This window comes from Pagrus major, chromosome 8 (genome assembly GCF_040436345.1).
Source record: "Pagrus major chromosome 8, Pma_NU_1.0".
Lineage (NCBI taxonomy): Eukaryota > Metazoa > Chordata > Actinopteri > Spariformes > Sparidae > Pagrus > Pagrus major.
The window spans coordinates 27,207,544-27,222,412 of record NC_133222.1 but is presented as its reverse complement, the minus strand read 5'-3'; the positions used below and the strand labels follow the sequence as shown (position 1 = coordinate 27,222,412).

Sequence of the window (14,869 nt, the reverse complement as noted above, 5' to 3'; positions counted from 1 at the left end):
GACTGCCATTCACACCAGTATTAAACTGATTTCCGGAACCTTCTCTGTCTTAATCTACTCATAAAAATGATGCATATGTGTCACCTTCCCTCTGTCCTCTCATCTGTGCTATATAATCATACACACATGATAACAGCGCTGTGGCAGACACGTTAACATGCAACAAAACATATTTTTTATATGAGACTCACAGCTCTAATTATGACTGACACAGTGCCAGGTAACTAGCTCAACCAGTATTCTAACAGTCATAGTGACACACGCACAGTCTTTACACGTGAGCACACATTTGCTCTGTCATTACATAAAAATGTTCTATATTGCATGGAGTTTTCCATGTTGATGTGTTTTGTATTGTATATATTTTTGCAGCTTTTCTGAACCGTGAGTTGTGTTTAATTACAATTGAACGTTTTCCCTGGTATAAGACACAAACTTACAAAAAGGAACACATCGTCTCTCTTTGGCATCTTTCCACAGAAACAGGGTGTGTAAGGTTCCTTAATTAAATCAAACCGTGACTAGAATCACCTGTCAAGATATGTTTTTTAAATCTTTTTATTATTACATGACAGTACCCATGAGGTATGATAGCTTGTTTTTGAGATTTTTGGCAATTATCTGACTAAAAAGTGCTGGCTTAACATCTACACCTGGGTACTGTTGTGTCATGTCTTTTAACCTTGTATATGTGTGTGTATCTGTCCACCTGGGCAACGCTGCAAGGTTAAATAGCTGTTTGGCCCCAGCCTGTGAGTACACTGATAGAAGTTGATCATTGTGTGCAGGTGTGCAGGATAAAGTCACTGACATAATTAGAGCCATCGTTTTTCCCATGAGCAGGAGCACATATGTGACCCCCGCAGCCTGCCAGAAGTGTATGGGCTGGCTGTGTGTGTGTGGGACCAGGGACAACGGGCAAGAAGTATGCCTATTGTGTAACAGTTTGGGATCCATGTGTGAGAGGTTGACATAGACAAAACATGCTTCTTGTCTGCTTGAGCATGTGCGTGTGTGTGTGTTTAGGAGCGTGTGTTGGCTGAAGCTTGTCACTTGATCCTCTGGTTTTGTTCGCTGTAGTTCAGCAGTGTGGGAGCCACTCTCTCCTGCTGTACTCACCTCTCATCTCCTCTCCCCGGGGAAATGTTTGCGTGCACTTTTTTTTTTTTTACGACTTGTGCACACTTAAACACAGCCATAACATCAGTCCATATCAATATATGGTCATGTGTTTTTGTACCCTGGATGTTGATGTGTGCGCTGATGTGCCTTTTAGTTGTGCATGCTTCATGTGATGAAACATGATGCCAACTAAATATGCATGAAAAATACAAAATCAATCAGGCAAACTTAAAGCATGGATGTGGACATGTACGTACACACACACACACACACACACACACCACCTCTGCCATTGTTAAGGGAACTGCTAAGATGCAGGTGTAGCAGTGTTATATAACAGGGTAGTGAGGATACACTACGCATGAGTGATCAAACACACACACACACACACACACACACACACACACACACAGCTCATCCTATTTAAAGAAACAAAGGGACAGTGGAGGCCTTACTGCAGTGTTTGGTGCTTAGACTTGTAACACCTTAATTCCCCTGACTACCACAAACAAATCAAACATGGCTTCAGTTTCTGTTTAATGTACATTAATTTAACAGAAAAAGTAACAAAAATCTGTAAAATAAATAAATAGAATATATCCAGTATGTTGGCTTTATATTATATAAAAGTACATTTTACACTGCATATTACCAACTCACTGTCTCAAATAACTAAACTAATCAGACATGGTTGGATGAACACTAGAGGTGTGGAAATTTCTCAATTATAAGATGCATCACGATGCGGACATGGAAGATTCTGCATGCCGAGACAGAGCATAATCGGGAGTCTGCAGCTTAGATTGATTGTTGAAGTTGAAGTTATATTGCGACAGTCTCCCATGCTTTGAATTGTGGGCGGACATTAGGCTAACATTACTGTGTAATGTAGGAGGTATCTTGAGGGAGGCAGAGATCAGTAGTATCTGTGTCTGAGTATTTTCTTTAAACGGACATCTTGGGCCTCATGTTGGATTTTATGAACTTGCTTGGAAGCACAAACTGGACAAGACCCACGCTGAGCGTGACTTCTGCTTCATCACAATTACTAATCACGTTAGCCATTTTCACCTGAAGATAACATCTGCAGCCACTGTTACAGCCAGCTCAGCTAATCAGCCAAGATCTGAGGAGGCACTGTCAACTTTGCCACCCACCTCTAAGAGAGGTGTGTGCAGCAGAGCCAATAAATGACTTATCTTAAAGTTGCAATGTGAAAACATTATTATTGTAGATTACAACAAACGTGTCAGGCACTACAGATGGATAAATGTTTGGTTTTTGTAATGTTTGAAAAGATGCAGCTTTTATTTTGTAGACTGCTGTAGTCTGATTATTGGAAGGGCTTTCTGAATAAAATGGGGATTTAAATGATGGAAAGTAGCCATGTGCCATACACTGAGATACATCAATCGTTGACAGCTGAATCATAATCGAATTGTGAGGCCAGTGAAGATTCACAATAAACACTTGAGTCCAGACTTAAATAACTAATTTCCCTCGCTTACCTTTAGAACAGACCGCATCCTAGTGTGCATATTCATATGAAGAGTTTCGTCTCAAAAGGCCGTACAAAGTAACCAAAAGTGACAGAAAACAAAGACCATAGCTCCTTTGATTAATGAAATTCTGTCCTTAAATATTTGTGATTTAATCTTTTATCACCACTTGTGCTTTTTGTCGCTAAAAGTAGTTAATAAAATCTCTACTTTCTTTTCCCCTATAGTTTGTGCCTGGAATCATGAGCTATAATCTATGGGCAAGGCCTAATTACCGTACACTCCAGTGCACTGTGACTAGGGTACCACTGACTACATATTAAACAACCCCAAGTTTTAGATAGTGGCACCTGTTTGGATATATACACTATCATTATGTGTAATACATAAAAGGAAAATTCCAGTGTTTTTCAAAGTAAGTGCTACTTTATTATTCTGACTATGGGTCATTAAGGTCTAACATTGCAATTATCGCCTCTGTTGGAAGGATTCAGGAAACGGAACTCCGGGAAAAACAGCGTATTTCAGGAAAAGCCTCCTAAAGCTTCCAAACCCACTTAAAATTGACATAAATCAAATCATTTCAAACGCTAGCACCAAACACCGCTTCCACTGTAAACACAGAAATGGCCCTCCTGGAGCTTAGCTTTTATAGCTAACTGCACAGGAATCTAATTCTGAGGAAACCGAGCTAGCTGTTTGGTTAGCCAACGGGCAACTTTCTGTTCCTCTGCAGTAACAACAGACATTTAGCATTTATTGTTTCCTGTATATATCCTTTAAGCTTGCCTTTCATCTATAATGAGAATGTTGGAATAATGTGTCAGAAGTAGTTCTTTATTCAGAGAACATAATGTAACAGCTGAAAAAACGCACACACTCAAAAAGAAACAAAATTAAAACATTGCCTGACATTTTGAACAGTACAAAACAGGGTTTGTAAACTTTTGCAGCCTGTCAGAGCTTTTTTTCTCTTTTCTTTTTGTGAATATTGGTAGAGTAGAAACAGAGAATAGACTTGGGATTCATGGACCCATTATTCAACACTTGAATAATGAGCAGCCCCTCAGCTGCACTTCCTTTTAAATTATGGAGGCCTCATTAGAAGATGTGTGACGTTGATCTGCTCTGAATGTAGAACATGTTTTTGCCTAGAAACAGGAGCATCTACTTTATAACATATATTTATACTTTCATGTGTGCTTCGATGTACACGGGCTATAATTGTGTCCGCCTCACCAGCAATTTAATTAGACCAAAACACTGATATTCGGAACACCCTGTTCTTAAAACTGGTTGCGTAATGTGACAGGTACAACTGATGTACCTTCCAAAAACTTGTTTACGTCTGGTCTCAACTTGCTTGTTTTTCCCATGGCAAAAAACAAGTAAGCAGTAATCATGTCATGCTCAGCTGCTATGAAGTGCCACTGGTTTAATTGATAATGACAGTCCACCTCGTCTCTGCTCTATTTTGTGTTCATTAAGTCTTTTTTTTATTTTTTTTCTCAGATTTCAGCAAATATACTTGTGTGTTCTTTGAGAGAGCACTGCTGTCTTGACACACTACACCACTCTAATCTTAATCATTTATGACATCATTCCAGATTTCCCAGCGATGCCCAGTTGTTGGTGTGTGTGTGTGTGTGTGTGTGTGTGTGTGTGTGTGTGTGTGTGTGTGTGTGTGTGTGTGTGTGTGTGTGTGTGTGTGTGTGTGTGTGTGTGTGTGTGTGTGTGTGTGTGTGTGTGTGTGTGTGTTCAAGCTGCCTGTCGTTGCAGCATGCTTTAACCATGTGAATGACAACATTGTTCAGGTCACACGAGTTAAAAGAAGCTTAACTCACACCGTGGTGTTTGTTTGATAAAGACTCAGCCTCAAGCCTCACCGAAACACACACATTGTACTTCTTTGTGGAAGTGTCAATCCTAAGCCTGAAAGGTTTGAAAGAAAAATACAACAGCAGAGGTGAATTAACAGTTTAAACTCTGGCTTAAATAATTCACCCTTTAGTTTCCGTGCATATATCAGCTACAGTTTGTAGTTTCAATGTCCTTTTTTTCCCCAAGTTTTCTTTTTCTGTTTTGATTTATCAGTCCAAAACCAATATAACACGTTATGATACTGTAGCTCTTCTAATATGTCATCATTTTATGCCTTATATTGTCTACTGGGATATCTTAAATCCCTTGTTACCCACACAGTTCAAAGGGTTAAGTTTTACACAGAGAGAGGGTCAGCCTCAAGGCAGAGGTACAGTGTAAGTGAATGTCAGCTCTGGCCCACGCCTTGCTGTTTGTCTAGAAAGGTGAACAAAAGCGAACAGGTATAAATGTAAGAGTGAGTGAACCATGAATGGACCACACCTCGCTGTTTTTCTAAGAGCTGAATGGAAAGGGTCCCCCCCTTGCCTGCAGAAAAAAAAAGTGATAAATTGAATAGATTCAGAATTAATTGCTCTGTGAGGTACACGTACAGTTTTTCTTCTGCTGTAACAAAGGGAACTGTCATTCCTAATAGAAAAATGGAAAAAGTTTAGATGCCGAGATTTCCCCAAGACATTTGTCATAAATTGTTGCTTATCTATAATCTTAATGAAAGGGTCGGTTTGAATGCTAGTGAATGGAAAAGGTCAAAGTTAATGACTGTCAGAGAAAAGGCCTCCAAGGTTAAAAGTATAGAAGTGAATAGTGACAGAATAAAAGGACAAAGCAGATTCTAAGTCCTCTGGTGCAAAGGGACTGAGGATGTTTTGTGTGCAGATAATTATTATTCAAGGATTTATTTGTCACATACTCATATTTCTTAATGTATGCATGGAATCACAGCCATTGTTTACTCCAGAGAGCTTGCTATAAAGTCAGTGCATCATAATAATAATAGTTGGAATAGAGTCCGCAGAGCAATTTTGATCATACGTCTCAGCCTGTAGGATGCCTTGTACTCCTTTATATCTCTAAGTCCTGAGCTGCAAGCAGCAGGACGAGTGATGTACTGTCACATACAGTCACCTTGGGCATGATATTGTTAGCACGCGTTGGTATGAGGCTTCTTAGTACTTCACAGACTCACTGATGTTTTCAAAGCTGGATTGGATCAAATCACAGTTGGAAGCCTGCAGCGTAGCTTCTGATAACCTAACCTCTTAGGTCACTGCAGTTTTTGTTTATGTTCTGGTATGAGGAAGACAGTGGCTTGATCTAACTTTCTAAATGGTGGTAGAGCATTTGCCTTGTGGCTCTCCTTGAATGAACAATCACAATGGTCGACAGTCCTACACCTCTGGTGGGACACATAATCTGTTGATAGAAATTCAGCAGGGACTTTTTCAGGTTTGACAGGTCAAAATCCCCAAGCACGGCAAGGGAAGGATCTGGGTACCTTGTTCTGTGCCAGCACAGAACACCATTTAGCTTTGTCAATGCTATGTCGGCATCTGCCTGCAGGGGTATGCACAGGTTGGACCACACAACATTAGGTTTACTCCCCTAATTGTAAGTGGAGCTGCTGTTTTTGGTCGGAGCTGATTGCAGCCGTTCTAGACAATGCTCATGGTTCTGCCGGCTGCACCACAGCACGTTTCAGCAGCTTCCCAAAGGCTCTCTGCTCCGCGGAGCATATGCAGCAAGCAAGCGAGTTTTTGACAGACGCCGCAACAAGAGCAGATCAAGCCAGACAGGGTACAGCATAGTGCATTCGATCAATTTTAAAAGTGGGACACCCTGTTCAGAGTTGGGTTCAACAGTGCAACAAAGTCTGAAATATTAACAATAAACACACTGATAACAGTCAAACAACAAAACCATATAACTACATCATACCACTACCAAGGTAGAGGCAAAGACATCAAGGAAAAAGGATGCAAAAAACACAATCTGAGCAAGTCAACAATATCAGGCACGCATGATGCTCCGCTTCTGAAACACTCCTAGTGGAACATGAAACCACCTGGAGGACCAATCAAACGGCACATGTGGTTACTGAGACGCGCCCAGTTGAATCAAGAAGTATGGGGACACTGGAAGCAGCTGCAGATATAAACTCACTGTGCCCACCCTGATCTACATTTCACTTGCTTTAAATTATCTGTCAAGCTTTGAGTCTTTAGTAACTTCCCAGCACTTCCTATAGCCCGCATCTAAGATTGTATCTGATATCGGCTGTGTCTTAAAGTGAACACCTGCTGGGGACAGGATGAGGGAGATGGGGCTGTAAAGGTTGGTGGTGAATGAATAGTCTTTTGTGTTGGTTTGTGAAAGGCAGATCTCATCACTGAGTTGTCAAATGAACCTATCCATGTTAAATTAAGAAAAGTCAGGCTAGGTAGGAAAGCTCTAATACAACATCAAGAGATGCCTCAGTGTGTTCTCTTTCTAACTTGTAGTACCATCAAAGAAGAGACAGTTATATGTTAAACCCCCACTAATTCCCTCTCCCACACTTTCTTCAACCGATGGTTTACCCATCAAACTGCCTCCCCCCTCTCACAGAGGATGTTTGAGTTCAGCCCTCACCTTGGGTCTTCCTCTTCAGTCATTTGTTAGGACAGTTGTTTGACAGTGGCTGAGGTAAAGTTGGCTTCCTATTTCATCTTCAGATTGTATGGAACAATCTACTGTAAATTCATGGTACATTCACATGTATAGAGTATGACTGGGCAAAAAGTAATTTCATAAGTAAAACACCTTGTTGTGCATTGGGATTTGTAGTTGAGTATTAGCAAAGAGATGGAAAAACTGGAAAAATATTTATTTAATGTATTGATAAACTAAGTGATACCAAATTAGTTGCCAGCAATTGTGATAGTTGACTAATTGTTCTCGTCATTATTTGCACAAAAATACCAAATGTTTGGTTCCAGTTGTAACAAATGCAAGACTTTGCTGGGTTTTTAGCCACACACATTGTTAATCGGTTGATTTTGTTCTGGACTAAAATATCTCAACATCCAGTAAATGGATTGGAACTTAATTTTGTATGGTGACCACCAATCCTTCCTCTAGCGCTACCACAAGTTCACTTTGTGGTTTTGAGTGAAATGTCTCAACAATTGTTGGACGGTTTGTATAGTTTAATTGTAGTAACTTTGGTTATGCTGTTTTCTTCTTGCACCACCATCTGGTAAAAAAAAACAAAAAGTATCCTTTTCCTCAGCTGTACTTTCTGTTAAGTCCTACTTTGCTAATGATAGCTTGCAAACATGCTAAACTAGGATACAGTCGACAACACAGTAAATATCAGAGCACCCTGTGCCAAAACACAGCCTCACAGAGCTGCTGCTGTGGCTGTAAACTCAGTTTTACATCATTGTAAACTAAATATTTTATTATTTTGTACTGTTGTTAAGATAGGACACGCTTTGTAGACGCACTTTGGGCTGTCTTAACTTGTTATTGGCATGTTTCATTATTCTCAGACTTTGATCATCCTATAGACTAAACAAATACTCCACCACTCAAAAACAGAATCTGCTAATAAAACAATGATGAAACTAGTTGTTAATTTCAGTCTTATCAGTGTGACATGTACAGGCTAATAGTAGATAGTAGCAAACTGCATTCACACATTGTTCCTCTGAGAGGAACTGGCCACTAGTGTCACGTGTCACTCTAAGAATTTAGTTAGGGTCCAAAGAGCTGAGTAACTGAGCCCAGTTGGTGTCACTTGCTGAATCACCACAAAGGAAATGGTTTTACTGGTGCAGCACATTATGGCTGCTGCTGTGCGTCTCTCTCCAGCCCCCTTCTTCTCCTTACAGTGTAATTGAATTTAAATTATGCATGCTGTGTGTCTGCTGGTGCAGAGAGGTCATAATCACTCTCTTTGTTTAGGTGTGTGTGAATGTGTGTGTGTACCGCCCACACCTGCCTTATGTATATCCATAGGTGGGAATGCATGTATGTAATGTATATGCTGTACTTTTATATGCCCTGACTGTATGTGTGCACACACTCACAAGGCCTCTAAGAAACAGAAGAAACCTGAGCTCAGTTCAACTGACTGATGTTACCTGGCTAACACTTTCCCATTACTGTACTGGGCTCACACTAGACTTTACATGACTGTGTGTGTGTGTGTGTGTGTGTGTGTGTGTGTGTGTGTGTGTGTGTGTGTGTGTGTGTGTGTGTGTGTGTGTGTGTGTGTGTGTGTGTGTGTGTGTGTGAGTGAGTTCACCTGACTATGTAACTCAGCCACCTTTGTCTAAATTATTCCCACCCCACTGTAGCATGGTCCCAACTTGACACCCAGTCTAAATGTTTTAGCAGTTGCATTGTGGCCTCTAATGACTGGAAACCTTATTAACTCAGCAATTTTGTATGACAGAGGAGCAAACTATAAAGAGGTCTACATCAGTGACAGATGTTGGGGTCATATGACTCAATCTGTCAGGCTTCAACATGTCAAGTGAGCTCATTGTGCTCACTTCAGTTCAACATCCCCTGACAGACTGAATGATATCACCTTCATTGTTGTCTTGAGAATATTCTCAGATTTTGGGGGATGTTTTTTTTTTTTTGTTTTTTTTTAATTAACTTTCTTTATTGGAAGCAATTTCACAGGCAACAACATAACAGCACGATGTGGCAGAGAGGACTTCCATTTTGGGGGATGTTTTTAACAGATGCATAGGAGATGTGCACTATGACTCTGACCTCAGTAGATATAAAGCTGAACCATATCTGTGGTTTATATTGTTATCAGGTGTCAGAAAGGTATCAGTGGACAGTATCTTCAACTTGAAATTTGCATGAATGCTTTTCAAGAATGTCACACACAGTGTCTCTCTTTATCAGCTGCATACTGATTATGCAGATGTGCAGTCAAAATAGTAAACCCTGCAACACTGAGCTGAACACTGTTGCTTCTTACATGTTTGGTTTGACCTTGTGACTCAGGGGGTCACAGTTGGTAGAGCAGGGAAGGACATCAGCAAACACACTACACCTGAGCAAGTTTTTGTGTTTTCTTTGCATTCATCACTCACTACACTTATCCACACGCTGCATTCATCATTGAGTTTCTGATCAACATATTTTATTGTAGCTTAAAGGTCCGGAATGTAGGATTTATGGAGATTTATCAGCAGAAAATGAATATAATATTCATGATTATCCATAATTATGAATAATAATGTAAATAATATTACTGTTTTCATTAGAGTATAATCACATGACATTAAGAACCATTGCATTTTGTCAAGTAGAGCAAGTCCTCTTCCACCAAGTCGCCATGATGCACTGCCATGTTTCTGCAGAAGCCCAAAACGGACAAATCAAACACTGGCACTAGAGAGGGCCTGTTGTGTTTTTTCCCACCATAACTCATGGTAAGTAGGTTGCAATCTGTAGCCTCAACTCTAGATGCTACTAAATCCTACACACTGGACCTTTAAGTTTATAATTCAGTTTCAAGATCAGTTCAGATCAAGCCAGTTCATTAGGATTCATCCTCTTGGGACCATGAATGTCTCTTTAAAGTTGATGAGATAGTTCATAGAATAAATTAAAACCTTCACCTGCCTTCGTTCTACAGGAAAAAACAGGAATTCCCCAAAGTCACCAGGGTTCATCCTTTGGAAATTATATTTCACGTGTCAGTGTTTGTACAGTTATTTCACTCTGGACCAACGTGATGGAGGACTGACCAACAGACAGAGAGAGCCGTTTCCAGAGCTGTACTGTTAGCATGACTAAAAACAACTATTGGGTTTCACAGGGAGTTATTTGCTGTTCCCACTTCTTGGTGAAGAACAGCCAGGTGCAGTGACTTCCCAGGGTCTGGTTGCCAGGTAACCAGCGGAGACATTGAACAGAAGTAAATGGAGATGATGGAGGTAGTTGTTGTTCATCAAGAAATAGTAACAGCACCCAACTTGCTCTAAAGTCACAAATTGTCACTTTTACATTTTCTCTTTTCCCCTGCTTCCATTCACTGTGGTAAGCTAAGATTCATACTTGACATGCAGGCATGAGAGTGGTGTCAGTCTTCTCATGCGTGCAACTCTGTCTGATTACAACCAGTATTGTTTTTCACTTAAGTGCCCTTTTCATGCATTACTGGGGGTAACGTGAGTGTGATGGATGTGGTAGCAGGAAGCATGAAGCAAATGAATGGAGATTGAAGGTAGATGTTTCAAGGAGGGATAGTTATTGTTTCACAAGTCTAGGTTTCCTCTGCGTCTGGAAGAAACTTCACCTGCATCACACCAGTATGCGCACACTTGTGTGTGTGAATACAGTAGGGATGGGGGGATGTAAGATTTTATAGCAAATCGCGATAAAAAAGCACTCAGGATAAGTTGATTGTGATGAATTTCCATTATCTGTATTTTTCTCTCGGCACATTAATGCAACTCTGGACGGAAATAAATATTGTGACATTGCATAAGCTTATCAAAAACGATGCCACGGTGAATGTGTGCCATAATCAAAGCTAAAGGCGGTCCAACAAAATATTAGAGTGTGTAAAGGTTTTTGGGGCCAGGCAGTGTACAACCGCTGAAGGAAAGGGAATAAACCGAAAAAGCATGATATGTCCTTTTAAGTGTATTTGATTTGATATTTTGATTTTCACCATAAAGGGTGTTGACTAGAAAAAGATGTTCTCTCTGTTGTACAATAGAAATATTTGCTTCTTAACAAACTATAGGGTGATGGCTGAGGATTATTGGGATAATATCACAAATCACATTTATTTTGGCCAGGATAATGGTGACATGAAATTCTCTTTTCGTTTCGTGTCTACCACACACAAAGCAGATCATTACCCTTGCAGGTCATGATCTAGTGAAAGTGTGTAAGCATTTCAATTTACTGGTGACAAAGATGTCTTTTACTGGCTCCTGTTTAGTGCCTTGTGTGTGGGTGGTAGGGGCTGAATTATTCTCCAACTGGTCTGTGTTGGTTTTCAGTTTGAGCCATATGTTGTCATATTGGTGCCATTCTGGTTCCTCAGAGAATATCCATTATAAAAGGTGCACCTTCGTTTTTTCATACACTTTGTTTGGGTGTTAATGTGATTATTCGGGGTCATTTAAAGGCTGTGGACTGAATAGTGTGGGGCCCACCTCAATGATTGCTTTAAAGGCATGTAGGCTGCTTACTGGCAGTGACTGACTTGGCCATACGCTTGTATAGCGTGGGGCCGGTGTCAAAGAGCAGCATTACCATAGTGTCAATTCTTTCATTGAATAACCTCCAGATACTTGCATTGTAGGAAGTCCAGACTGAAGGCTAACCACAGTGAAAGGCTGTTTACCATCAAGTTGGGTCTGTCTCCAACCACATGCAGCTAAAGCCACCGTAGCTAACCTGCTCAGGGTAATCGCTGCACGCTCACACTGACTCAGAAACACAATCAAAATGAGGCCAAACACTGACTCAATCAAACACACATTCACACACTGCCTCTCAATTCTCTCTCTCTCAGGCACATGTGCCACCTCACACACCCTCACACCACAGTCTTAGACATTTAAATCCAAGGAACTGAAGTGATGTTTATGTCATGCAGAGTCGAAGAACATTGGGCTGTTAGTGGTTGATGGAGCAGAGTAAAGTGGCTTTGACAATAAAGATAAGGTCACTGTGAGTCCAAAAAAAGCCTTCATGTCATGTGTAATGCTATAGACAAGTTTTGCTCCATGGTGAAATGACTGGATTCAGGGGTCTACATGTACACAGACCTACACTTGAGCTTTTAGTTAATAGTCAAGTATTTGTCTAAGAAATACAAAGAATGAGGTAAGGAGGTAATCAGAAGCAAAGAAAACAGGTGGCTTATGAATTATTTCAGAGCTTTCATCTGTTTTGACCCAAACACTGTGTACCTGTGTCCTCTTTCAGAGTGTTTGCATGTGATTCCGCATTTCTGTTTTCCTCCTGATGGAATGGTTAGATAACGTTAGGGTGTGTTCAGAAATGTTTGTGGTTTATTGGGAAATCTTACCCCGTCGGTTGGTTTTGGCTGATTAGCAAAATGTCTTTGGAGCCACTGAGAATGTGAATGTTGGTCCAGCTTCAAAGGGAACTGTGTTATGGTTAAAAGCAAAGCAAATACAGGAAACCATAACCAATAACTCAGCGAACCCAGGGAAATCCACAGTGGTTTAAAATGGTATGAACACCAGATAAGGGACATTACAAAAACAATATTACTTAAACTTTATGGGCCCAGTTCACTTGCAATATGTCAGCAAGTGAAAGGTAAAAATGTAGTCAAGTCTAGTTAGTCAAGTTACACAAACTGCTACAGCTCAGATTCAAGAACATATGAGTTGTACATGTCTAGATCAGGGCTGCCCAGAATGGGGCCAGTGGGCTAATGTTGGTCCACCGTAATGTTCATTTTGGCCCGCCAACTGTACAAACATCATTGTATTCATAATCTGAGCATAACAGGCAGAGTCACATTTTGAACAGGATGTTAATCAATTAACTTAATTTGGGGTTCTATTACCATGTTGCACATAAACAAGATAATAGAACACAATGCTTGCTTTGGCCCATGGCCCACCATTAAGTTTCATTTTTGGCCCACTAAGGGAAAAGTTTGGGCATCCCTGGTCTCAAGCCTTAGGTAACAAGGACCGGTTTCTAATTGGAAAGGACTTCAATATATGTTAAAATTGGGATTCATTAAAAACCATGCTTTCTGATGTATACCTTTTAACCCTAATAATATGCCTAGGATCTGAACCAGGATCAGGTAAACCAGAATCAGGATAACTTGAAAAATAATGTATTTATATTTTTGTCAAGTTGCTGTTTCTGTGGTCAAAAATAAAATGAACCTTCAAGCTGAAGAGTTTAAATAGATGAATCTAAACTATATCTAAACACATTTTCCTGTATTTCTTCTCCTTATCTATTGTCCCTCCTCCCTGTCTTTCTCTCAGGGAGTTGTCTTCCAGGCATCAGACCAGTGTCCCATTCAGGAACACCAGAGAGTCCAAGCTGATCTAACACAGAAGCAGAGAGAGGAACATGATGGAACAAGTGAAGTGATGAAAAGCACTAAGTGTTTATGTTAAGGATGAAACCACAATAGTGAGTTAAGTAAATCAGGTGATGTTGTTTGGTCTGGGACCCTGATGAGTAACTAACCCACACAAAGACTCAAATTAAATCACTGCAAATGTGATGTAGGGGACTCCTGCATACTGCATGAATCTAAACTGCAGATCATCCAAAGATGCTGCTCATGTTACTTAGAGCTGTAAGACCAGATTTGTACCTGAGCATCAAGTCTAATGAACAGAGATGATTTTCATTCGTATGTTTTGAATTCCTTGTATGACTTTGTGCTTGCATGCACACAGGCATGCAGATCTGTTTGATACTACTTTGTGCTGCACTGGTGCTGTTTATTTTTTCCAGTTGAGCCATAAATGCTTAACAATGACTCTGTTTTTATTGTTTTACATAATTGGAACTAATAAAATATTGATGTTCTTTTTAATGGTGACTTGTTATTTATTTAGGAGGATGTTTGTCCTGAACTGCAGCAACGCTGTGCTAAAAGTGGGAGTGTGGTGACATCCCTATGTATGTGTGTGTGTGTGTGTGTGTGTGTGTGTGTGTGTGTGTGTGTGTGTGTGTGTGTGTGTGTGTGCATGCACGTGTGTGTTTGTTTTTGTCTCTGTATAATGAGTCAGTTTTTCATTGTGCTTCCAAAACCATACTCACCTCATACAATTATCTTGAGTGGAGGTTGGCGCTTCTTATATCAAATCAGTCACAGCTGGATAGTTTTCTCACAGTGTGTTATGTTGATTACATTTGTGTAAATGTTTTATGGCATTGACATTCAAATGTCAGTTGGCTTTCATCTTGGCGAGGGCTATGCTCTGAGATGAAAGCAGTTATCTCTTGTTCAGATGCCTAAAATGACCACATTTTCCTGACAGGCAACCTCTTGGAAACATGCAAATACTGACAGTCAATAGTTATAAGTAGTTGGTCAGGGTCAGAGTGGATAGTTGGGTTTGCAGTCAGAAACTGAGGGTCAGGTCCCATCTACAATCAACAGTCATTATCATTTAAAGATGACAACATTCCTACCCTGACTTTTGAAAATGAATTGCAGCTGTTCAAATTTTGTTTTTCCAAGCACTCTAAGAATTTATCGTCCATAATGTTATATCAAGCCAACACTGTTTTGGCATGGATTTAATACACAGAGGTTCCAACCCACACCTGAAGCAATTACATAATGTGACTTTGGTCTTGGAAGCCAACTGACACGACAA

General features: G+C 40.3%; 1 protein-coding gene across 1 annotated transcript in view; it reads left to right on the top strand.

Annotated features, from left to right (window-relative positions):
* Nucleotides 1–14,079, top strand: part of LOC141001331 (uncharacterized) — a 66,509-nt gene extending 52,430 nt beyond the window's left edge. Inside the window, exon 15 of the mRNA XM_073472372.1 lies at nt 13,517–14,079. Within this exon, the coding sequence (XP_073328473.1) occupies nt 13,517–13,583 (67 nt within the window). The 3' untranslated portion in view covers nt 13,584–14,079. The remainder of the gene's footprint in view (nt 1–13,516) is intronic.
* Nucleotides 14,080–14,869: the final 790 nt, after the last annotated feature.